The sequence below is a fragment of the Sus scrofa genome, chromosome 16 (genome assembly GCF_000003025.6).
Source record: "Sus scrofa isolate TJ Tabasco breed Duroc chromosome 16, Sscrofa11.1, whole genome shotgun sequence".
In the NCBI taxonomy this organism is placed as follows: domain Eukaryota; kingdom Metazoa; phylum Chordata; class Mammalia; order Artiodactyla; family Suidae; genus Sus; species Sus scrofa.
Genome location: NC_010458.4, coordinates 54,276,666 through 54,303,490, shown reverse-complemented (window position 1 = coordinate 54,303,490; position 26,825 = coordinate 54,276,666). Strand labels below are relative to the sequence as shown.

Sequence of the window (26,825 nt, the reverse complement as noted above, 5' to 3'; positions counted from 1 at the left end):
ACTAGGGCGGAAAGTCTCGCGAGACGTGTGAGTTCTCGCGGGAACCGCATTCAAAAAGCCCTGGCGCTTACCGAGAGCTCCTGCAGTGAATGGGCTGGTGTGTCTGCTTCGCGGTGGAGTAAACTTCCGAACCTGAGTGCCGCGAGTTGCAGCAGCAGAGGAAAGGGGTGAGGAGAAAGGTATGGGCAAGCGGCTTGGAGGGAGGGTGAAGAGGGAAACTGGGGAGCGGCGTAAGGAGGGGAGAGCAGGGCCTTAGGAAACCTGGGGCCTGGGTCTCCGCCCAGCCTTTTAGCTGGACCAGCTCTTTCAGCGGAACTCAGTTCCTAGAAATCAGATTTCCAGCCGGTCTCAGTCTTCCGGTGGGCCGCCTCGACCCCCCGCCCGGGAGATTGCGCAGAAATACAGAAAGCCCAGCCCGCTGCCTCCGGAAAATAACGAACACTAGGTCTGCGCTGTCCAGTGTGATAGCCACTAGCCACATGTGGCAGTCTGAATCCAGAAATGCTATAAATGTAAAATACATACTGGATTTTGAAGACTACACCAAAAAGTAATCTCATTAATAGTCTTTATAATAACTACATGTTGACATGGCATTTTAGATATATTGGATTAAATAACATTAAAGTGAATTTCACCAGTTAATTTGCTATTTTTTTAATGTGGCCCCTTGAAAATTAAAAATCACCTATTTTGTTCGCAATATACTTTTTCGACAGCGTTGCTTCATAGAGCTGTCCATTCTGCCCTACTTGCTTGTTCACCCTTTAGCTGGTTTAATCTTCTCCAAAACCCTATATCTAGATAGGTGTCATTGTCATTGCTTTATGGGTAATGGAAGAAAACATACATAAGTTATTAAAGTTGATGCAGCCAGTGGGTAGTGCAGGTGGAGTAAGAACTCAGGCAGCTGGAATCCCTAAGCTCCCTGTCTCTTAAGTGCTTTGTACATGCTATGTTTCTGAGAGGCAGAACAGAAAAGCAGTTCCAAGCACCAGGCTTTGGAACTAAATTCTGGTTCCCCTCTCACTTAGCCACTTACCACCTGATAACCCTATGCAAGTTTCTTAACCTTTATGTGCCTTAGTTTGCATATATATAACAGGGTGGGGGGAACCTTTCATTTCATAGGGTTGTTGAGGGAATTGCATAAGATGATGTATGCAGAGCACCAAGCACAATGTCTGACACACATTAGCTGTAGTTCTTATTCAACCCTGGCTACCTTTCTCTGCAGGCTGATAGGTTAACTCTTACTCATCCATTATAACTGTTGAAAAGTCACTTCCTCAGGGAAGTCTGTCCTGTTCATACTCCCCCGCTACCTTGCCCTCACTCCACTACCAGATTAAGACAGCTCCCTTGTGTTACAGGCTCAGATAGCACCATATATCTCTCCCTCTTGCACTTATCACACTTGTAACTTTATATTTCAGTTATCTGATTTAAAGCCTTTCCACTTAATAGACCAAGATCCAAGAAGCCAGGGATATTGTATAGTTTGGGGATCACATTGTGTCCTCAGCAGCAGTACAATACCTGACACATAATAGGAATTCCCCTAAGTCTTTTGAATGAATGAGAGGTAATTTTTTGGCTGCCTTGGACATTGCTGGCTGGGCTGTCTTGAGGCCAGCTCCATTTTTTCTTTGATAAATGTTGACAGTAGTACTTAGGTCTATTGAGAATTGAATGTGGTAGTGCATTTGAAGCACTCTGCCTGGCAAATGGTAAATCCTTAGCAAATATGAATTTTTATTAACAGTGCAACAGTTAGTGGCTGGCCCCTTCATGTACAAGCTTTGGAAAGGTCTGGCGTCTCAGCCCTGGATAATATAGGATAACTTTTTTTTCCCTCTCTAAAACTGTATTTCCTTCTTCATCTTCATTCTCAGTTAAAGGGTTCAGTCCCTGCCCTTGCTCAGTGGGTTAACGATCCGGCATGGCCGTGAGCTGTGGTGTAGAATGCAGACGCGGCTCAGATCCCGCGTTGCTGTGGCTCTGGCGTAGGCCGGCGGCTACAGCTCTGATTGGACCCCTAGCCTGGGAACCTCCATATGCTGCAGGAATGGCCCAAGAAATAGCAAAAAAAAAAAAAAAAAAAAAATTTTTTTCTGGAGTTCCCGTCATGGCGCAGCAGAAACAAACCCAACTAGGAAGCATGAGGTTGCAGGTTCGATTCCTGGCCTCGCTCAGTGGGGTGAAGGATCTGGCATTGCCATGAGCTCTGGTGTAAGTCGCAGATGCGGCTCAGATCTGGCATTACTGTGGCTGTGGTGTAGGCCAGCGGCTACAGCTCCAATTGGACCCCTAGCCTGGGAAACACCATATGCCGCAGGTGTGGCCCTAAAAAGACAAAATAAATAAATTTTAAAAATATATTTTTTCTTAAAAATTTTTTCATCTTATAAAAAACCCAGATTTGACCCTACTTCCTCTCCAGCTTGACCCCCATTCATCTGTTCTTCTTTGTAGCAAAACTGGGCCTGCTGTCTGCTGTTCCACTGTTCTCTCTCCAGTTTATTCCAGTCAGGCTTTTGTCCACATCTCCCCATCACAACTGCTCTCAGGGTCACCTCCTAATTGACCTCCCTGAATTCAAATCCAGTGGCCAGTTCTCAGTTCTCACCTTATTTGACATAGCATCTGGTGCCGTTGATCAATTCTCTCTCCTTAACGCATTTTTTTTTGTTGACTTCTAGGACAGCACATGCTCTTCATTTTCCTCCTACCTCACTAGTCACGCTTGAGTGGACTTGACTGTTTTCTTTCCCACCTCATGACAGGTTCAATTCTGTGTCTTCTTTTCAATTATGCTCATACTTTGGTGATAACAAGGCTCAAGGATTTATGCTAATAACTCCCAAATTTCTATCTCCAGCCTAGACCCCTTCTCCTATTCTTATAGCCAACTGCTTACTTGATGTAGTTCATATTTTAAAACTTTAACTCCTGATTTTCTTCCCAAATAGTCTTTACTCACAGTTTTTGATGCCTCTGTTGATGGAAATCTATTCTACTAGTTGCTCAGCCAGAAGCTTTGGAGGCAGTTTTGAATTCTCTTTCACACATCCCACATTACATTTGTCAGAAAAAAATCATTGGCTTTACCTTCAAAATTTATGCAAAATCTGACCATTTTTCATCACCTCCTGTGGCAGCTACTCTAGCGAGTGATCATCCCACCCGATATTTCTTTTTTTTTTTTTTTTTTTTTTTTTTTTTGTCTTTTTAGGGCCATACCCGTGGCATATGGAGGTTCCCAGGCTAGGGGTTGAGTCGGAGCTGTAGCTGCTGGCTACAGCCACAGCCACTAGGGATCCAAGCCGTGTCTGCAACCTACACCACAGCTCACGGCAACACTGGATCCTTAACCCACTGAGCGAGGCCAGGGATCAAACCCACAACCTCATGGTTCCTGGTTGGAACCATGATGGAAACTCCTCACCTGATATTTCTGCTTCCAATCTCTTTCTCTCCAAACTGTTCAGCATATCAGCCAAAATGATCCTTTCAAGTGCACCTTTGCAGTGACTCCCCATTTTACCTAGTGTAGAAGCCAAAGTCTTTATTTACAATGGCCCAATCTCCCTATTCTCCTCTGTTATTTCTTTTAACCTATATCTTGTTCATTCCTTGGGCTTCCATTCACATAGTGCTACCCATCTGCCTGAAACATGCTTTCCCTAAATAGTATGTGGCCAGTTTTCTTACCCTCTGCAAGGTTTTGCTCAAAAGTCACCTGAGGAGCTCCCCACTCAACACATTTTAAATTTCACCCCAGTTACAATATCCTACTGTTTCTGTGTTCACTTATACTGTTCTATTTTTTTTTTCCATTTCCACTTTCTAATGCATTTAATTATTATATTATTATTGCTTGTCTTCTCCTGTTGGAAGTTAAGTTTCATGAAGAGCCCTTTTTTGGGGTCCATTTGACTGCTGAAGTATCTGAAGTGCCCAAAATGGAGCCAGCACCTGAGGCATTTTCAAGAAATATTTGTTGAATGATGACTGTATTGACTGCAGACATGGGAGAATACCTTAATAATGGCCTGTTGCTCTTCAAGTGTACAACCGAGTTTAAGTCTGGCCTGAGAGGCTGAAACCAGTTTGGAAAGTTTGATGAGTGACACTGAATTAAAGTGAACTGTTTCTACATGTAATGTTCTAAGTCCTGGCTTGAAAATCTAGAATGAGAGCAATGTTCTTTACTTACTCTGAACATGGCTTCTGTTTTACATGCCTTCTTATGAATAACTGGGAATATGCTAGTGAATCTGTTTTCAATAAAGCCCATTTAATGTGTTCAGGAAGTTAACACTGTTGCGAAAAATTACTGACGTGCTACCTTCTGAATCTTATTCAAAGCCACCTTTTTATAATTTAAGTAGCAGTTAATGCTACTATACATTTTCTTGATTTATTTTATTGTTCTCTTTACTTGGTTACTGTATAGTGATAATAATTATGAGACCAACAAACCTTAGCATTTAAGGAACCTTAGCACACAACAACAACGATTTCCTAATATTGCATTTCTTAGAAGCAAAATTAAATGTATTCATTTCTTTTTACTCTATTTGATTTGGTCTCAGATGAAGTAACAAAAGTCAGACCTTGCTCTTAGAACAGATTTGACCATTTAAAAGTCAGGAAGAAAATCTTTGATATTTTGTTTTTATAGGGCAGTAATATTAAATATATACATATACAATACACACATAGACATATACATACATCTTTTATTATTGATATGGAGGTCTTTGTTTAAGAGTAAGTACTTCTATCTCTATTTACAGTACATAGGAAAAAAATGATGGAGGCAGATATAATAGCAGATCTTCGATGCAAACTCAAAGAGGTCGAAGAAGAGCGACTAAAAGCTGCGCAGTATGGTTTACAACTGGTGGAGAGCCAGAATGAACTGCAGAATCAGCTGGATAAATGTCGTAATGAAATGATGACCATGACTGAGGTACGACACGAGACTCCTCTGTTTACAAGGATGTGCTTAGCTATTGAAGATTTGTATTCTAGCAATTATTAATGTTGTTTTTCTTTTTTGAAGATTCTAGGTTTAATTCCTACCTATCCCCATTAAAGGGAAATGAACTCAGTGAAATTCTTTTTTCTTTTTTTTTGCTTTTTTAGGGCCGCATTTGCGGCATACAGAGGTTCCTGGGCTAGGGGTCAAATTGGAGCTACAGTTGCCGGCCTACACCACAGCCACAGCAATGTGGGATCTGAGCCGTGTCTTCGACCTACACCATAGCTCATGGCAACGCTGGATCCTTAACCCACTGAGTGAGGCCAGGGATCGAACCCCCATCCTCATGGTTCCTAGTCGGATTCATTTCCGCTGCACCACAATGGGAACACCTAAATGAATTTCTGATGTTCTCTGCCCTTTTTAACTTTAAACTTTGCTGACATTAAGCAAAAACCCTCTTAAATCTACTTTTGCCTTAGCACTGTATTCATTCGAGTAGTCATTTATGAACATTTTCAGATGACAACATTATAAAAGATAATTTAGTATTTCTCTTTATACCTTGTCCATTACTTCCTCATTTTACTCAAGAATTACAAGTAGAGCATATCATTATTAAATGAAATAATTCTCACTAGGATAACTTAAGTGGTATTCATTTTTTTTCCCCTAGCAGGCATTACTGGACTTGTTCACAGCCATAGAGAACTTTTTTATTTCCTTGACAGGACATAGATGCAATTACCATATCCCTAGCACGAACTTTAATGTAGTCTCAAAATACCTCTCAGTGTTTTTTAAATACTGATACTCGCTACAGTTATTCCAGATTTAATATGTGGTTTTTACTTAGAAAGCAACAAATGTGTGAAATGGGAGTGATTCAGTTGAAAGTGAAAACTGCTTATATGTGATGGCTCTAAGTTATTTTTATGTAATTGAATTAAAATTGAATCTGTTTTCAGAATTATGAACAAGAAAAATATACTCTTCAGAGAGAAGTTGAGCTCAAGAGTCGAATGTTAGAAAGTTTGAGCTCTGAATGTGAAGCTATTAAACAGCAACAAAAAATGCACCTGGAGAAATTAGAAGAACAACTGAGCAGAAGCCATGGACAAGAAGTGAATGAACTAAAAAATAAGGTTTGGACATTACTGTATTTTAGAACAAAAATATTTTATGCTCATGAAATGATTTGCAAACTTTAGGTGATGGGAGATTTTCTTAGTACCATCTGTTTAAAATGGCTGAGATTAAGGGCACCATTATCTAAATGTTGGGAGTAGGAACAAGAGAAACAAGAATTTATCTAAGAGACTGGAATAAAGGACATTCTGTTGATTAAATAGAATTATTTATGTTTATTTACTGAATATTTGTTAGGGAGTTTTAGTTTAGTGACTAGCATGACCTCCTTGGTTATAGTGCCTAGTGTGCCAGGCCCTTTTCAGAAAGCCTGGTTCCCTAGCCTTCACTGCAACTAGTGGTACACTTTGTAATTCCACAAAAGAAACCAACAGTTTCTTGTAATTAATGTACATTAATATCGATACTTTATAGTTTTTTATAAAGATGAACTAATACATATGATCCAGTTCTTACACAACTCCATAAGGGAGGTCCATTATTATCTCCATATAACAGATGAGAAAACCAGTGTTTAAACAGATTGAATGAAGTTGGACGAGACATAGAGCTAGAAATTACCAGTCGATGTTTGAACTGAGGCTGTGTGATTTCAAAGCCTAAGTCCAGTGGCATTGCTATACTGGCTCCATTTCAAACATAAATAGAGAATAAACTGTTGTTCCGTGATTGTCTATTCCCTTTGGCATCCTCATCCTCCCAGTACCTTCAGGTTACTTCTGGTAAGTTCAGAAATTTGATTATGGCTTCTCTTGGTATAGAGGCCATACTTTGCAGATCCCTCTCTAACAAAGCCTGTCTGACTTTTCTGTTTTCTACGAAAGCTCTTTTTAGTTTTCAGTGGTTGGTATACCATCTTTGAAACTTTTTCCATACCTGTATCATTTATGCTGTAACTTAATTTCTCATTAAACTGACTCGCTTTTAAAATATTTTCTCATTTTAGGTAATGCCATCAACGAAAGTATGTATTTTGAACTGGTGATGTTTTTTCCTAATATGCAGTAAAACAAACATAACAACTATCAAAATATGTTTTCAAGTAATACTTAGAATCATCTTACATACCACTCTAATAATCCAGCTTGTCTGAAGCTATTCTGAGGTCCGAAACTACTCTGAGTTGAGATACAAATGACTGATAATGATGCTTTTTTCCCCCAGATATTATATTCATTTTAGCAGTAGCTTTCATTACATATACAAAAAAGAGTAGTATAGGAAATATTCAGAGTCTGAAGTAAGGCCAATTATAGAGATGGATTTTTGGTGGAGTAAAGAATAAATCATTCAAAAAATATCTTCATTCTTACTGATGTTCTCAAATTACTTGTACCAAAAACATGGGCGTTTTATCTGTCTTTCTTTCATTTATTTCTCACATTTAATCCATCAACAAGTTCTAAGAAGTTGACCTACAAACCATCCATCTCTGCTACTACACTGTCCAGATCACCATCATCTCCCCCTACTATTCAAGAAGTCTGCTTCCATCACTGCTCTCGTACCATTCATTCCTCACATGGCAGCCAAAGTGGTCAGGAATCCAGACCTACTCTTATTACTTGTAAGGGTAGGCCAAAAAAAGAAAGAGATGCCTAGCCTTAGCCAAATAGGAAACTCCAGTTGTCTCGTCACACAATAAGTCAGAGATCAGTTAGTGAAGTTTTTCAGGAAGATGTCCACACTTCAACACAGATCAATCAGCTGGAATTTTTATTTCACATGAAATAAAATGAAAAGGGAAAAGAAATCAAACTAGAAGGCTCTTATTTTTTATTTTTATTTATTTATTTATTTATTGTCTTTTTGCTATTTCTTTGGGCCGTTCCCACGGCATATGGAGGTTCCCAGGCTAGGGGTCGAATAGGAGCCGTAGCCCCCGGCCTACGCCAGAGCCACAGCAGTGCAGGATCTGAGCCGCGTCTGCGACCTACACCACAGCTCACGGCAATGCCGGATCATTAACCCACCAAGCAAGGCCAAGGACCGAACCCGCAACCTCATGGTTCCTAGTCGGATTCGTTAACCACTGCGCCACGATGGGAACTCCCCCTCTTATTTTTTAAATAGAAAACAAATATCAGGATGTATTCTAAGAACACTGAGACCCAACTGAAGATAATTGAGTATTGATGATAATGATAACCCAGGACATCAAGCAAAAGCCTTTTATTGATAACAAACCATTTAGTGAATTCTGTGCATGGTTTATGTTTTACCCACCGAGTCTCAGTTGAGAGCCTCATAATAATCCAGTGATGGTAGCTACAAATCACCAGTTTTACATGTGAGGAATGTAAATGAACTTTATACTATACTGTAGTCTGCTAAGTGTGCAACAGCTTTAGGTCTAAAAAGAAAACAACAATGTATATATCTTAATTAAAAGATACTTTATTACTGAAAAATGCTAACTATTATCTGAGACTTATGTAAGTTGTAATCTTTTCTGGTGGAGTTTTGCCCCCATGTTGATGGCTGCTGATCAGAGTGGTGGTTGCTAAAGGTTAGGGTGGCTGTGGCAACTTCTTAAGATAAAAATGAAGCTTACCACATCAATTGAATCTCCTTATCATGAATGATTTCTCTGTAGCATGTAACACTGTTTGATAACATTTTACTGTTTGGTAAGATTTTACCCACAGAACTTCTTTCAAAAGTGAAGTCAGTCTTCTCAAATCCTGCCCCTACTTTATCAATTAAGTTTATATTATGTTCTAAATCCTTTATTGTCATTTCAGTAATCTTCACAGCATCTTCACAAAGGGTAAATTCTATTTCTAGGAACTACTTTCTTTGCTTGTTTCTATGCAGCTCCTCATCCATTAACGTTTCATTGTGAGATTGTAGCTTTTCAGTCATAGCTTCAGGCTCCACTTCTAGTTCTCTTGCTTTTTCTACTATAACTGCAGTTACTTCCTTCACTGAAGTCTTAAATCCTCCAAGTCATCCTTGAGTGTTGGAATTAACTTTTTTCAAACTCTTGTTAATGTTGATATGTTGACCTCTTCCCATGAATCACAGATGTTCTTAATGGCATATAGAATGGAAATCCTCCAGGTTTTCAACTGACTTTGCCCAGACCTATCAGGGGAATCACTATCTAGGAGAGCTATAGCCTTTATAATATGTATTTAAGTAATAAGAATTGAGAATCAAAATTTCTCCTTGATCCATGGACTGCAGAATAGATGTTGTGTTAGCAAGCATGAAAACAACATGATCATCAGTCTCACTGTACATCTCTATCAGAGCTCTTGGGTAACCCAGTGCATTTTCAGTAAGCAGTAATATTTTGAAAGGAATCTTTTTTTTTTTTTTTTTTCCCTGAGCAGTAGGTCTCAACTATAAACTTAAAATATTCAGTAAACCATGTTTTAAGTTGTGTGCCATCAGCCAGGCTTTGTTGTTCCATTTATAGAACACAGGCAGAAGAGATTTAATATAATTCTTAAGGGCACTAGAATTTTCAGAATGGTCAGTGAGCATTGGCTTCATTGGAAAGTCACCATCTGCACAGCCCCTAACGGGAGAGTCAACCTGTCCTTTGAAGCTCTGAAGCACTGAATTCTCTCAAGCTATCAAAGTTCTGGATGACATCTTCCATTGGAAGGCTGTTTTGTCTACACTGAAAATCTGTTGTTTGGTGTAACCGGTTTTACTGATTATCTTAGCTAGCTCTTCTGCATAGTTTCCAGCAGCTTCCACATCAGCACCTGCTGCTTCACCTTGCATTTTTATGTTATGGAGATGGTTTCTTTCCTTAAACTTTATGAACCATCCTTCGCTAGCTTCAAATTTTTCTTCCACAGTTTCCTCACCTCGCTCAGCCTTCATAAAATTGGAGAGAATTTAGATCAGGTTTGGCTTAAGGGAGTGTTGTGGCTGGTTTATCTTCTGTCTAGACCTCTAAAACTTTCTCCATAGTAGCAATCCTTAATAGTCGCAGTGCAGGCCAAGGAACTGGTCTTTCTGAAAAAGGTCTGGCGCACTAAGTGCTATAAGCAAGGAGGTCATGCTGATCGCTAAACTAAGACCCCCTAACACATCATCAGTAAATGAACTTAAATAATTCTGTTTAAGTAGTGGAATGTTTCCTATACAAGCCCCTTAAATAAATCCTTGTTTCTCTCATGCAGTCACTGGAGTAGCACTTTTAACTTTGTTCAGGAACTTTTCCTTTGCAGTCACTACTTGGCTTTTTGACACAAGAGGCCTTGCTTTTGGCCTGTCTCAGCTTTTGACATGCCTTCCTCACTAAACATAACCATTCCTAGTTTTTGATTTAAAGTGAAAGATATGGGACTCTCACTTCCACACTGAGAGGACTTTGTAGTGTTAATCATTGGCCTAATTTCATATTGTTGTATCTCAGAATAGGGAGGCCCAAGGAGAGGGAGAGAGACAGTAGTGACCATCTGGTGGAAGAGTCGGAACACACACAACATTTATTAAGTTCACCTTCTTATATGAATGTGGTTTGTGGGACCCCAAAACAAACAAATACAGTAGTAACATCAAAGACCACTGATCAGAGATCACCAATAACAAATATAATAATAATGAAAAAGTTAGAAAGTTTGTGGTTATTACCAAAATGTGGAACAGAAGCAGGAAGTGAACAAATGCTATTTAAAAAAATCACTTGCTTGGCTCAAGGCTGCCACAAACCTTTCATTTGTAAAATAAATAAATAAATTATGCCGTTATCTGGGAAGCAGAATTAAAGCATGGTAAGATGAGATATGCGTACGTACATTCTTAGTTTTCCAAGATTTGAAACATTTTTAGAAAAGTAGTTAAATAGTTTTGCTCGGCTTGACTTCCAAAATAGTCTTGCTGCAGGTACTAGAGCAGTTTTTGCTACAACTGTTCTGAGGACCTTTGTTACCTTTAGAATTATAAGATGATGAATTTTTTTTTTTTTTTTTACATTAGTTAGAAAAACTGAAAGCTGAATTAGATGAAGCTCGGCTTAGTGAAAAGCAGCTGAAGCACAAAGTGGATCATCAGAAGGAACTCCTCTCCTGTAAATCAGAGGAAATGCGGATACTGTCTGAACGTGCACATGAAAGCATGTCTTCAGAGATGCTGGCTCTTCAGATTGAGCTGACCGAAATGGAAAGTATGAAGGTAATCTTTACGGCATGTGTGTTTTGGGGATTTCGGTTTTTTTCCTTATATATTTTTTTTTTTTCTCCTTTTTGCCATTTCTTGGGCCGCTCCTGCAGCATATGGAGGTTCCCAGACTAGGGGTCGAATCGGAGCTGTAGCTGCCAGCCTACGCCAGAGCCACAGCAACGCGGGCTCCGAGCCACGTCTGCAACCTACACCACAGCTCAGGGCAACGCTAGATCCTTAACCCACTGAGCAAGGGCAGGGATCGAACCCGCAACCACATGGTTCCTAGTCGGATTCGTTAACCACTGCGCCACAACGGGAACTCCTCTCATGTTTTTTTAATCCTTATGAGCTAGTTTTAAGGCTGAAGTATTTTTTGGCCTAACTTTGATCTAATTAAAAAATGTTTTACAGAGTGTTTAGATGGATTAGTTTATATATAATAAGCTTTGAATTACATGACTATGTAAGGCAGAATTTGCTTTTAGATTAATTAAGCCCCTGGAAGAATCTAGACATTCATTCTGATCCTAGTTTGTATCAAAAGCCCAATATCACAGTTGGTCCCGTAGAAGTTAACATGTATATATGCATGTAGTTTTTTTCACTGTAGGCTGAAGTTAATTAAAAATTAAAGCCTTAAATTCATAGAAAAAAGCCAGAGCCCTTTATTTGATTCCCTGCTGAAGAATTTAGTAACTTTTATTTATTTTATTATATTCCCTATAACCCTTGACTAGTTCTTTAGTTTCAGTTTTGGGTATAAAGCATTGCTGATAAACTGAGCAGCTGCTAAGTGAAGGATTATTCAAAAGTTTCTTCTACTTCAATTCCTGTTAAATAGACCACCCTCAAAGAAGAAGTGAATGAACTACAGTACAGACAAGAACAACTAGAACTTCTTAATACTAATCTAATGCGCCAGGTTGACCGGCTTAAAGAAGAAAAAGAAGAACGAGAGAAAGAAGCAGTTTCTTACTATAATGCCTTAGAGGTATTATGATTACAGTAATATTATCTTTTCCAATGTATAAGTTGTTTTCTTGCTCATCTAATCTCTATTAGCTAAATTGTTTTCTTTGGAATTTAGAAAGCTCGAGTAGCAAATCAGGACCTTCAGGTGCAGTTAGACCAAGCACTCCAGCAAGCCTTGGACCCTAATAGTAAAGGCAACTCTTTGTTTGCAGAGGTAATTAACTAATATTCAATTGCTTAAATTGGCATTTCACTTAATAAAGCATAATTAAACATGCTAATATTTTCTAGGTGGAAGATCGAAGGGCAGCAATGGAACGTCAGCTTATCAGCATGAAAGTCAAATATCAGTCACTAAAGAAGCAAAATGCATTTAATAGAGAACAGATGCAAAGAATGAAGGTAGAGGATTATGATCAAAGGTTTATTAAACCTACTTGTATCAGCATTATATGTACAAATATATTAAAGCAAGCATCTTTCCCTTCAAGAAATATACTTACATAGTTATTTCTAGAACTGCATGATTTTAGAAAATAAAGTTTTGAGTAAATGATCCCTTTATATTTTATTTAAAAAAATTAACCCTATATATTTAGTAGTAGTTTATTTAGCACCATTGATTACTTGTGTTTTTAATTGTTACTCACTAGCTTTGCCACACAGATATAAATCTTTCTTTGTGGAGTGGGAGAAAAGAATTTAAAAGTTTTTCTTTCCTGCTCTTAGGGCCTGGTTTTTTTCTGAGGATAGTCCTAAGGTTCCTACTTGAGCTAAATCTAGCGCTCTTGGAGTTCCCGTCGTGGCGCAGTGGTTAACGAATCCGACTAGGAACCATGAGGTTGCGGGTTCGGTCCTGCCTTGCTCAGTGGTTAAAGATCCGGCGTTGCCGTGAGCTGTGGTGTAGGTTGCAGACGCGGCTCGGATCCTGCGTTGCTGTGGCTCTGGCGTAGGCCGGTGGCTACAGCTCCGATTCGACCCTAGCCTGGAACCTCCATATGCCGCGGAAGCGGCCCAAAGAATAGCAAAAAAGACAAAAAAAAAAAAAAAAAAAAAAAAAAAAAAAAAAATAAATCTAGCGCTCTTACCCTTCTTCAGTTCTCTCACAAAGGCTTATTTGTAAACTGAAATTTAGATTCCTTTCCTCGCAGTTTCTCAAGTCAAGCCTATAAGCCCTTTTACTTTTAAGGGTTTGTTGGGCATGATTTTAGTCGAGCAGTCGGTAACAGAAAAACATGTAGAAATTAGATTCCAGTATTGTACCAGCCCTTAGAATCCTGATTCCTGATGTGTTGTGCCTAACTTTCCTCAGGTGGTAATTGCAAGTTTGGAAGGCTTCCTCCCTCTTATTCAGGATGATGGGATTTACCAATGAAATAAAGATCAGTGATTAAACTTTAGCATTAGATGAAGTTGGGATTGAATCCTAGTTCTGTCACTTGTTAGCTTTGTGACCTTGGACAAGTATTTTTTACTTTTCAGTGCATCAGTCACCTCATCTGTAAAGTAGAAATGATAGAACTTGCCTCTTAGAGTTGTCCTGGAATTAATTAAATGAAAGCACAAATAGCTTGTCAAATAAGGAAGTGGCGACTCATTAAAAAATAGCTGTGGCTCTTATTTCTAAGGATTTTGACTGTGCCGTCTGGTTTCCTGAAGCACTCCTCTATCTGGGAATTATTTCTTTGTAGATTTTCTCACATTTGCTCTTTTTTCTCCTTTTTGTAATTGTTGGGCTACTATTATTAATTTTTTAATGTTCCCATGATACCCCACTCTGTCTTTAGACAAAAGATAGCATTCTGAATCTTCTTGGGCTAAATGTACATAACCTCCAGTTTGAAGCAGGAACAAAAAGTGGATCCTTAAAAATGTTAAAAGTCATCTTTCTTTCCTTTGTAACCATGCCCGCAACTTCATATCATTGCTTGCTTTATTCAAAAATGTATTTAAACTGGCATGTTTTAGAACTCTAGAAATTTCCAAAGGCAGAAAGGAAAATGCTAGGTTTAGATTGATTTAGTTAATTTCCTTCTGATTGCTGTGCAATTCCAAATTTAGGCGGAGTCATAGTTAGGTAAGTTGATTGCTGCTCTTAAAAAATAAATTTACACTTAATATTGAAGTTTGCCTCAGTATCTATCCTTAGACTGCCTTTTACCTTTGCTTTCCGTTCTTGTCCTTTGTGAATTTCACATTTGTGAATGTGAGTAGCTTAATAATTTCTCCCATTTATGTACTAGTGAAGTGAATTAAAATTTCTGAGATAACCCATCAGACCCTTTTATAAGCGTGCATATGGTGCGTACAGCACAGCATTCAGCTAGGCTTGTTTATCACTTAAATGATGTGCTTCCAGACCACAGCCATGCAGTTCAGTTATGTTTCACAGCAGTACAGATAACTGTTATGGACTTCAGGTATCACTCACAAGTAGTCAAAGTAGGTACTAAGGAATTGTGTCTATGACTAGATTTATTCATATAAATGTTTTCAAAATTTTACGCTACTAGACTAGAAATAGTTAATTAGTTTAGCTTCCAAATAAAATGAGGTCAAAGTAATATAGTACAAAATATGAATTGTATCGAAAATATGGTTATCAGAATCTTCCTCTCCCCCACTCAATCTTAAGCGGGAGGGATTTTTTTTCTTTTTTTTTTTTCTCCTAGTTACAAATCTCCACCTTGCTGCAAATGAAAGGGTCCCAAACTGAATTTGAACAGCAGGAACGGCTGTTTGCCATGTTGGAGCAGAAGAATGGTGAAATTAAACATCTCTTAGGTGAAATTAGAAATCTGGAGAAATTTAAGGTATGTGTAAGCACCTTAAAAAAATGCAACCAAGTTTTGGCTTGGCTATCTTTAACTTGAGTGGGATTATTTATTTATTTTTTTTAATGGACACACCAGCAGCATATGGAAGTTTCCTGGGCCAGGGATTGAATCCAACCTACGCCATAGCTGTAGCAATGCCAGGTCCTTTAACTCACTGCACTGGGCCAGGAATCAAACCCATGCCTCCACCTGAGCCACATCAGTCAGATTCTTAACCTACTGTGCCACAGTGGGAACTCCAAGTAGGATCTTTTTAATAAATATATAATTAACTTAATAGTTTCCATTCAGATTTACCAATATTTAAATTAATTTTTTCTAGTTTCTTTTTGCTTTTCAGTATTTTTTGATTGCTGCTTCTTTTAATAGAACCCCTCCCATACTTGTTGTCATAAATTATAACTCAGTGCCCATATCTTTAGTGTACAACTCAATAAGCTTTACATACATATAACCCTTATCATTACCACCCAGCTCATGATACGGAATTCTTCTAACTCCAGAAAAGCTCTGCCATGTCCCTGTTAAGTGGGTACTCCCACCTTCTAACTTTGTGTCAGCTTTACCTGTACAGATACTCTTAAACTTCATATAAATGGAACCATTCATTATATGATCTTTTGTTTCTGTCTTCTACTCACCATTATGTCAGTGAGATTTGCTCCTCTTGTCATGTATTACCAGTAATTGTATTTTTCTGTGCTCTCCCTTTCCATTTTTTTAATGGATGCACAGTAAGATTTTTGTCACATTGTTCAACAGAATGTGACAACTGAAATTCATAGAAGTCTTTAATAAACTATGTAAAGTTTTTTTGAAATAAATTCAAATTGAGGAAAGTTATACAATTATTTCTATATACCCTTCACCCAAATTTCCCATTTGTCAGTTTCACCACATTTACTTTACTATTTTCTTTCTCTCCATGTGTACATTTTTTTTTTTTTTTTTTTTGGCCACATATAGAAGTTCCCAGGGCAGGTATCAAACCCATGCCACAGAAGCAACTCAAGCTGCTGGAGTGATAATGCTAGATCCTTAACCTGCTGTGCCACCAGGGAACTCAAGGCTATGTACTTTTGACAGGAATGCTACAGAAGTATTATAATACCCACTCAATTTGTCACATCAGATGACATGAGATGTCTGTACCATAACTAGTGATAATAACCTTGATTGCTTGGTTATGGTTATGCCTGCCAGGTTTCTCCACTGTACAGTTATAATTTTTCCCTTTGTAATTAATAAATATCTTACGGGGAGATACTTAAACCAAGTATGTATCTATTTCTCCTCATACTTAGATATCCATTGATGATTCTTGCTTGAAACAGTTATTACTATGATTGCCAAATGATAATTTCATAATTCCTTCAACATTTATTAGTTAGAATAATAAAAGGATTAGAAAGAAGAACTTCTTTCACTTATTCATTCCTTTATATCCTATAGCTTCATGAATTCTTATTTTATACAGTGGATTATAGTTGTCTCAGATTTGGCCAATACAAGTACCTCCTTCCTCTGGCACAACAATATATTTCTAGCTCACCTGCCCCAGCCTTGGAATCAACATTTCTTCAAGGAGCACAGGTTTCTTTAAGTGGAGAATGGCACCTAGAAAGTAAGATCTGGGCACTGGATATGTTTATTGCTACTGGAATGTCATCACTTCAGACCCTCTTGGCAGACAGAACTAGAAGTCTGCGTGCATGCATTTAGTGTATTTGTATACATGTTGTGTGCATATTTATGAATATTTTGTGTGAATATTTAGTTTTGTGGAGTATATGTATTTGCATACATATGTTATATATGTGTCTATATACATATATATGTATATACACATAAACAATAAAACCTTGATTTTATACTGGTAGCTCTAATTTAGTCTATTACCACAGGGTTCAGTGCCTACCCCATTTTTCCATCAGTGAAAAACTTAGCTCTAAATGCCCTCAATCGATTTGCTTATTTAATTATTCTTAGAATATATATAGTTTTGAAGTTATTCTACTCTCTAAAATACAGGATTTGTTTGCAATTCTTTTTGTTTTTAGTCTGAGGTTATATGGCAAAATATTGTGCTCAAAAGTTCCTTGGGTTTTTTTTCCTTCCTCCGTTACCTCCTTGGTATGAGTATATTATTCCTCTGAAATACAGTTAGGTTTGTTTGTTTCTGTTTCTACTTCATTTTGTTGCCCTCTGTCCATCCTTGTTGAATTTACTTTTTTCAACATGTGAAGCAATACGTTCTACAAGTCAGAACTATAAGACCATATACTCAGAGAAGTATCTGTCTCCCCCATCCCTTCTACCTTGTTTCTACCCCTCTCCTTTAGGTAGCAGATTTCATTTGTCTCTGGCTTACTCATGCTTGCTTGGTTGTTTTGTTTTGCAAAAAAGCAGGTTTATGTAGGCTTTATTTTCTCCCTTTTCTTGACAGTGTATCATAACACAAATAACTTTCCTTTTTTATCATTTAACTTTAATCTGGAAATCACTTCATCTCAGTTTAGAGAGATCTTCCTCATTCTTATTAAGAGCAACAGAGAAAGAAGCCCATTGTATAGATTCTTTTTTTTTTTTTTTTTTTTTTTAGGTTTTTTTTTTTGCTTTCTAGGGCCCATCTGTGGCACATGGAGGTTGCCAGGCTGGGGCTGAATCGGAGCTGTAGCCGCCGGCCTACGCCAGAGTTACAGCAACACCGGATCTGAGCCGTGTCTTTGAACTACACCACATCTCACGGCAACACCGGATCCTTAACCCAATGAGCGAGGCCAGGGATCAAACCCGCAACCTCATGGTTCCTAGTCTGATACGTTTCCACTGTGCCACAACAAGAACTCCCCATTGTACAGATTCTTATACCTTCTACTGTGTCTGGGTACTTAGACTATTTCCAATATTTTACAATTATATACAGTGCTACAAAGCACAGTTTTGCAGACATGTTCATTTCCTTATTGTTGTAGATGTATCATCAAGGATAATTCCTACAGTGCGATTGCTGGGTCACAAGGAAATGCATATGTAGTTTTGTTAGATATTCCCAAACTCCTCCACCTGGCTTGTACCAGTTTACATTCCTGCTGTATCATAGTGCTTTTTCTCCATCCCCTCACTAATTGAATGTGTTGTCATTTTAAATTTTTGCCAGATTGAAAGATGAGAAATGGTATCTCAGGGTGGTTTAAATTTTTTTTTCTGTAATAATCAATGAGTTTAAGCATGTTTTTATAAGTTATTTGTTTTCATGTGTGTATAGAGGAATTAACCCATATTTTCTACTACTTTTCAGTGATTTCTCTTTTTACATTTAGAGATCAGATCTCTGTTGAAGCTTATTATGTGTAGTGTAAGGTATAAAGCTAAGTTTATCTTTTCCAAAGAGATAGCCAGTTGTCCTAGCATCATTTATTTAAAAGTCCATCTTGGTCACAGTGATTTAATATGACACTTTTATCATATTATCAAATTTCCATTGAGTCCGTTTCTGGATTTTCCATTCTATTCCATTGGTCTACTTACCTGCACATCAGTACCACACTTTTGATTCGAGAGGTCTTATATTACGTTCTGTCTGGTAGGGTTATTCTTCCACCATAGCTTTTCTTTGTCAGCATTTTCCTGGCTATTACATGTTTGTTTTTCCCTATGAACATCTTACCTGGCTCCAGAAAAAAAGCATGTTGGTATTTTTATTAGAATTACATTAAATTTATAAATTAACTTAGGGAGCACAGATAACTTCTCACTAAAGTTTACAAATGACAAATTGTGTAAGCATTAATAACCTCTTAAGCATTCTAAATTGTGGCATTTAAGTTTATGTAACTTTCTCTTCCAAGAACTGTTGAAACTACTGCAATTTTGATTAAATTGGTAGGTGCATGTGGCTACAGTGGACATGGCACTGTAGCCTGAAACTTATGGCTTTAAATTAGGAGCTATTACCTGCAATCTCTGAAATTGTCAGATTTACATTTTTTTCCTTAAAGAACTAGTATAGAGATTCCATCAGAGTCTCAGAGGAGTGGACACCAACATAACTGTAAGGATCCCCCCTCTTTTTCTTATTTTTATAATTTGTGGCTTTGTCATAAAAGCTAGAATTAAACCTGGTGAATATTTATTTCTTCCATTTTAAAAGCCAGGAGAGAGAAACTAGAGGGTACCAGTGTGGTTAGAAGCATAGGCCTTGGAGACAGATATACCTTCATTTTACTTGCGTGTAGTATCTTGAGCAGGTTCCCTCATCTGTAAGAGAGGAATTCTCATTCTTACACCTCTTCAGAAGGTAAATGAATTAAATGGATAATTCAGAGCACAGTGACTGTTACATGACTGTTATACTAACCTAATTTGTTATTTATTTTAAGTAATAAGAATTGTTTCCTTTAGAGTTTATATGAAGGTATGGAATCTAAGCCTTCAGCCAACTCTGTCGCCCTGAAAGATGACACCTATTACACAGATTTACTTCAGATAAAGCTTGACAACTTAAAGTAAGTGTTGGGTGCTGAGGAAGACAGAGATTCTTTTGACTTGCTTAAAAGAAGTAGGAGCAATGACTACAAATTTTTGTTTTAAAATGGCCAAAAGAAAATTCCAGAAAAGAAAGGCAGCAAAAATACCTCTGTGCAGCAAATGAGATTTATTCAAAATATAATTAGTGCTGGTTACTGAAGAAAAATACTTTCAATGAATAATTAAATGTTTTTAATTCTCTGTGTTTAGCTTTGTAGATTGGAAAGTGAAAAAAACTTTAATGTAGAAAATCTTATAATCTAAATTTTTTAAGAATAAATATCATTAGTTTAAAACTTAAAGGAATTTATAAATTCATAAATATGAAAAGAATCTTTTTTTACTGAGTTCAAATATAAATTTACATTAACAACTACACTTATTTATTTCATGTGTTATTTTAATATTCCTTGGTTCTCTCTCTTTTTTTATTATTAATATAGCAAAGAAAATGAAAACACTAAAGGTGAATTGTCCATCCAGCGAATGAAAGCATTATTAGAGAGCCAGAGGGCTCTGGATATTGAGCGAAAACTTTTTTCAAATGAAAGGTGCCTCCAGCTTTCCCAGAGTGAAAATATGAAACTGAGAGCTAAACTAGATGAGTTAAAATTGAAGTATGAACCTGAAGGTGTGTATGTGTCATATATTTTGTCTTTTATATCATGAGAAGCTCTGAGAACTACCAGTTTTTTCTTGTTCTAGCTCTATGCAAATTGCATTATAAACTAATTTGTAGCTATGTATCTATATTTAATAAAACAATTTTTTTTTTTTTTTTTTTTTGCTACAAAACGAGTAGGAAAATTCAGAGAGAACTGGGTACTAGATATGCATGAATATAATGGGTATTCTTGTTGGATACTGTATAGCACAACCTTGACCTTTGAGACTTTTCCATTTAAGATTGCAGCCTCTTCTGTTAAACCTCTTCTGTAAAAGAGTTCGGTTTTGTCAAAGCAACTAATATTTGGGAGCTATATTAGTTAATACTGTTGTCTAGGGAAATCTTATAATAATGGAGATTTAAGCAAGATAGACATTCTCTCCCTTATTAAAGTCTGGAGGAGGCCTTTTGGGACTGGTCAGTGTCAGGATCTAGGCTGAGTTTGCATTGTTCATCAACATGTATCTGCTTGAGCAGAATTTAGTCATATGGTCTTACCCGCCTGCAGGAAAAGCAGAGAAATTCATTCGGTCTTGATTCTTAGGGTCCATGCTCCCAACTAAATCTTGGGGATTCTATTACTAAGGAATAGCAGGACAGATAATAGAAGACAACTGTCAAGTCAAATCACTATAACCTAACCATATAGGTGCTGCATATTATACATTTTAAAGAAATGATTTTGGGGAGTTCTCTTGTGGTGCAGCCAGGTTAAGGATCCGGCATTGTGACTGCTGCAGCTCCAGTTACTTCTGTGGCACAGATTCAGTCCCTGGCCTAGGAACTTCCACATGCCACAGGCACAGTCCAAAAAAAAAAAAGTGATTTTACAGTATGTTTATTTAAAAAAATAAAAGGCTGGAGTTCCCGTCGTGGCGCAGTGGTTAATGAATCCGACTAGGAACCATGAGGTTGCGGATTCAGTCCCTGCCCTTGCTCAGTGGGTTAACGATCCGGCGTTGCTGTGAGCTGTTGTGTAGGTTGCAGACGCGGCTCGGATCCCGCGTTGCTGTGGCCCTGTGTAGGCCGGTGGCTACAGCTCCGATTGGAACCCTAGTCTGGGAATCTCTACCTGCCGCGGGAGCGGCCCAAGAAATAGCAAAAAGACAAAAAAATAAAATAAAATAAATAAATAAATAAAAGGCCAAAAATAAAAGGGTGTAATAGACCCCCCCAAAAGCATTGTGACTTGTTTTAGCTTATAGATTTTTCAGTGAGTTTTTGCCCCTACACTGTTCACATGCCTACAGCTCCCTCCATTATTATTTCAGTGACTATGGAATGATTCTTAACAATAGTGGGGAGGTCAGTGATTCTAAGGGTTTTTTTTTTAATATATATATAATTTTTATTTTTTCCATTATACCTAGTTTACAGTGTTCTGTCAATTTTCTACTGTACAGCAAGGTGACCCAGTTACACATACATGGATATATTCTTTTTCTCACTTATCATGCTCCATCATAAGTGATTAGATAATTTCCAGTGCATTGCCTATCCATTCCAAAGGCAATAGTTTGCATCTATCAATCCCAAATTCCCTAGTGATCCCACTCCCCCCACACCTTGGCAACCACAAAGAAAATCTAACGTTTTTTTAAAGTCTAAAAAAGCCTCTCTTTTTCCCATCCTTTTCCTCCTCCCTGTCCTGATTTTTTTGTTTGTTGTGTTTTCTTTTTAGGGATGCACCCACAGCACATGGAACTTTCCAGGCTAGGGGTCGAATCGGAGCTGTAGCTGCTGGCCACAGCAACACCAGATCTGAGCCACATCTGTGGCCTAAACCTTAGCTCGTGGTAAACCTTAGCTCATGGCAATGCCAGATCCCCAACTCACTAAGCGAGGCCAGGGATCGAACCCTCAACTTCATGGTTCCTAGTTGGATCTGTTTCCGCTGTGCCACCACAGGAACTCCATCCCTGTCCTGATTAAGAATGACCAATTATGAATTTCAAAGGTCTGCTGAACTGAACACAGCCAACGGGAGAAAGTATGGTAAATCTCAGTGGTGTGGGTTTCAAAGGAGCAGTGCAAGAGAAAGAGAAAATGATTGAATAACAATAGTGTAGGGCAGGAACACAGACCTCACTTTCAGCCATGGTTTCTCCAACTTCACTAATATTTTGATTTTGAAAATGAAATGAAAGACACATTAGTCTGGGGATATGCAAAAGATATCAGAACAATTAATTCAGTGGCTGTATATGGACCTGCATAGGAATGGAATGATGGATTCCTTCACTCTTAACCACTATGTCCTTTCTAATTTCCACGCTAAGATCTTGTGAAGCCCCGTGTAACTTTTATCATAACACTAGAAGAGAATATTTAAGTGTTCATTCCTAGAGCCAAATAGATTGAGTTCCCAAGGAAGATTTATAGCCAGATGACCTTGAAAAGATATAGTTAATGGAATCCATTGCAAAAAAGGATTAAAGATGATGTATTTCAGTAAAGAAATGAATGGATTTTAAAGGAATGGAAATGGAAAAAGTGAAAAAAAATATATAACTAGTTCTGCCTTCATGTTGTGTCTTTGATTTATTGACTAGATCTGATTCTGATTGTTTTTATTCTCAGAGAGAACTGAAGTACCTGTCCTCAAAAAGAGGCGTGAGGTGCTGCCTGTGGATATAACCACCCCTAAGGATGCTTGTGCCAACAGTGCTGTTGGGGAAGGCGTTTATAGATTATCACCTCAGAAAGAGGAGGCACCGGCCTGTCCTAACAGTTTAGAAGATAACAGCTCGCAGTTAGAAAAGACAGTTTCTATAAGCACATCAGGAGTCATTCTCTCTCCTCACAAAAATCTTCCCATGGATATTCAACCAAAGAAGGAAAAGAAATGTGTGAAACTTATAGGAGTTTCAAATGACTCTGAAGCCCTAAGTGAAAGAAGTGGAAACATCCCTAACTCTCCCAGGTCAGTGTCCTCTTTCCTTCAAGGCAGCGAGCAGACCTCTCCATCTCTTCTCTATCGCTGCATGAACTGTGCTATCTGTTTCTTTATCTATTTTCTTAGTATTGCATGTAGTATAATTCCCCGATTTCATCTGCCTGCCTTCCGATTTGCTAAAACATTAAGAAAAACTAAAATGATTGTAAAGGGAAAGGACTCCTGAATGAGGGAGTTATTTTTAAGTAACACTTTTCTGTGTCAGGAAGCAGAAATAACACAGTATAGTACATCTCTGAATGTTTTGTTGGTTTGAATAAATATACAGGGTTTTTTTTCTTTTTTTCTTTCTTTTTTTTTGTCTTTTTGTCCTTTTTAGGGCCTCAGCCACCACATGTGGAGGTTCCCAGGCTAGGGGTCTAATCAAAGCTATAGCCGCCAGCCTACACCAGAGCCACAGCAACGCTAGATTCGAGCCTAGTCTGCGACCTACACCACAACTCATGGCAATGCCGGATCCTTAACCCACTGAGCAAGGCCAGGGCTTGAACCCACAACCTCACAGTTCCTAGTCGGATTCGTTTCTGCTGCACCATGACGGGAACTCCACAGTTATTTTTTTTTCTGGTTCAAGAAGAGCTTGAAAGAAAAATTAGCTTACCTCCTACAAGGGTTTTCCATTAGTCTGAGAAGTTTCAGCCTTCCATAAAATTTTTAGGTGACATTTTTTATGGCTTTCAAAATTGTTTATCCTAAGCCTTTAAGAATGGGCTTTAATACCTGATTTGACATTTTTAAATATCAGAAGTAATTCATTTTCAATGTTTCTTTAATCTCTGTTGTGCAGCAAAGTGACCCAGTCACACACAGTTCCCTATGCTGTACAGTTGGACCCCATTGTAAATCAACTATACTTCAATAAAAAAAATTTTCAAAAAGTAATTCATTTTCAGTTTACATCCAAACTTTAAAGCCTCTAGTTTCTGCATATTTGAATCTGTGACTAAAAGAGGAAGTGTCAGACATGTGTGTCTGTAGGAACTAATGTTTTAAGGGCCTTACCCTTTAAGAAAAAGTTAAAATAATAGAGAACAGAAGGTGAGAGAAAGTGAGTGGAAGGGAAAGGTAGGTACAATGGCTGAGGTTAGGGTGGAGTAAGAAACACATTCTGGATATGTTTAGCAGGACCAAGAGTGGGCAAAAAAGTGAATGAGGAAAATGGAGAAGGTTAAAAAAAAGATGACAAAAAAATGAAGGATGTCTTTATGCAATGGAATGATAGATGTAATTAAAATAGAAATTTAAAAAATTAAACGTATCGCTGTGAAAATAGTTAGCTATGGATTGTCCACTATGAAAGGAGATCTTTAAGGTGCTGCTAGGGCTACATCAGTCTTAGGTAGAGGGGTACAGAATAAGACATTTTATAAATCTTAGATGGAGGGGTACAGAATAAGACATTTTATAATATGCATTGGAGTTGAAATAGTGAGACAAGGCCCACCTTATGTAAAAGGGCTTTCTTGTATGTTTTATTGGACTTCTCCTCAGGTCTTCAGTGCCACTAAATGTAGTATGCAACAGTGAAAGCACTTCAACAATGTTAGCAGCTATTATTATTAATAGGAGTAATTTAGTAGTCAATTTCTTGAATTTTTAATATAATATAGCCTACCAGTGACATAAAATAAAAATTTGAAATTCTCAAGGAAATTAACTTTAAATGAATGATATCTGACACACATGGTTTCGAGTAGTTCTGAATTGAATTCAACAGGTTATGCTTGTATATATGTGATTCATTGTGTAAGTGTGCTTGACCGTTGTATATTTCTGGAGGTGGATTTCCAGAATTGATCAGTGCAAATCTTGCTATCTGTGTTGTCTTCCTTTCTCTTTCTGCTTTTTTGCTTGATAAAAATTAGCAAATGTATTTAGCTACTTGTTTGACTCAAGTAGCACATGGGAATTTTTTTGTCTTGCTAGTTAAAAATAAAATAACAAAATGTTTGTTTTTTGTGTGTGTGAGTCCATCTGCTAACTTCAGATGTTTCCAACCTTTTGCTCTGCATGATTAATTTAGACACACAATCCTATGATAATATTGTAATAATAAATATGGGTTTTATTGGGAACTTCACTATTATATGCTTTATAAATTTAATTGATGCTCTTGCTATAAAATATCTTAATGGTTCATTTAAAGTATCTCTTTACTATTAATTTTTTTAAATTATTATTTTATCAGTTGAAATTCAACTTGAGTTTTTTTTAATGCGATAAATAGACATCTATTCATGTAGTCTAGGATTCCTTACTAATTTTTATCTTGCATTTGCCTTTTGTAAGTCATGCTGACATTAAAATAGTGCTGTAGCATTTAATTTTTTTGTTAGGTGTGTTTCTCATGATAGACACCCTCATTATACTTTAATTCTTTAATTTAGGCTTTGCCATGACTTTTTACCATATTTCTTTAGACAGTTGAAAAATTAAGTGAATTGATATAAAAAGGTTCTTTTAGGGATGCAGCGACTTAAGTTTTTTTTAATGGTATTGGAGTCAACTATTTTTTTCCTTACATACCTAAGAAAAAAGTCACTGTTATCTCACTAAGAGGTCCATTAGACTAGAGGATTGTTTCTTCTTTAATTTTTCCTAACCACATTTGAATTCAAAGTGGATGCTTTAATGCCTGTAGGTTAGCTGCTGAATCAAGCCTTCAAACAGAAGTTAAAGAAGGGAAAGAAACTGCAAGCAAATTGGAAAAGGCAACTTGTAAGAAATCACACCCTATTGTATATGTGTCCTCCAAATCCACTCCAGAGACCCAGTGCCCTCAGCAGTAAAGACTTTTCTTTAAGGAAAGTAAGGTACACTTGCCCAAAAGATTGCCCTGGAGCTTAGTTAAGATTGTGTTTATCTGAAGTATACCACCTTGTATATTCACTGTGTCAGGAACTGACATTTTCATGCTTCTTTGACCAAATGTTCAAAATTTGGTCATGATTCTAGAGTTCCTTAAATGATGACCGTACATGGAGCTCTTATGAATCACAGTGAATGAACTAATAACTGAAGTTAAGTGTTATTATAAATCTATTTGTTGCGTTATATATATATATTTTATAAATGATATTAACACAACCTTCAGAGCCATTGAAAAGAGAACACATTAATTATTATATTTTCCTATGTGCATTTTTATGGATGTTTTTCCCTATGTTGTAAAAATAGAAAACTTGGTTTAAAAATAAATTATATTGTAATTAGGTTTTGTCAGTGTTTAAAGCACATGTGTTTACCTCTGTATTCATATACATGATTTAAATTTTGTCTCAAAAATAATTTGAAATTTAAAATAAAACTGCCATAATTTATCCCCCTTTTTTGTACTCTGTAGAGATAGTAGGATATTATCAAAGGGCTTACAGGAAGAAAAAGAAACTTCAGGGATTCTTAATTACCTGGTACATACACATCTAATATATATATTTCAGGTCTTCCAAAGAAAGACTTTTTTCCTTTAAATGATTATAGCCTGGTCTATAACTTAATTTCATGTTTACATTAAATGGGTGTATTAGTAGAGAGAGGGAGAAAAGAAATTTATTTTAAGGAATTGCCTTAAATGAATATGGAGGCTGACCAGTCCAA

General features: G+C 37.3%; 1 protein-coding gene across 4 annotated transcripts; it reads left to right on the top strand.

Annotated features, from left to right (window-relative positions):
* On the top strand, nucleotides 26–26,548 carry SPDL1 (spindle apparatus coiled-coil protein 1). Of its 4 annotated transcripts, none has more exons than XM_003134063.5 (12): nucleotides 26–179; nucleotides 4,803–4,978; nucleotides 5,959–6,135; nucleotides 11,081–11,275; nucleotides 12,108–12,257; nucleotides 12,354–12,452; nucleotides 12,530–12,640; nucleotides 14,911–15,051; nucleotides 19,480–19,583; nucleotides 20,049–20,236; nucleotides 22,853–23,195; nucleotides 25,870–26,548. In XM_003134063.5, the coding sequence occupies exons 2-12, from the start codon at nucleotides 4,817–4,819 to the stop codon at nucleotides 26,015–26,017; spliced, it is 1,818 nt and encodes a 605-aa protein (XP_003134111.2). In that variant the 5' UTR covers nucleotides 26–179; nucleotides 4,803–4,816; the 3' UTR covers nucleotides 26,018–26,548. The 4 variants fall into 4 exon arrangements, with proteins under 4 accessions (XP_003134111.2, XP_020932473.1, XP_020932474.1 ...); XM_005672552.3 differs by having other exon boundaries at nucleotides 83–167; XM_021076814.1 differs by lacking the exon at nucleotides 25,870–26,548 and having other exon boundaries at nucleotides 22,853–23,569.

Excerpts from the sequence above, each read along its gene's own strand:
- SPDL1 (XM_021076814.1), top strand. The coding sequence starts at position 4,817 with ATGATGGAGGCAGATATAATAGCAGATCTTCGATGCAAACTCAAAGAG. Across the intron at positions 4,979-5,958 it reads AAATGATGACCATGACTGAG|AATTATGAACAAGAAAAATA; the intron begins GTACGACACGAG and ends ATCTGTTTTCAG. Across the intron at positions 11,276-12,107 it reads CCGAAATGGAAAGTATGAAG|ACCACCCTCAAAGAAGAAGT; the intron begins GTAATCTTTACG and ends CCTGTTAAATAG.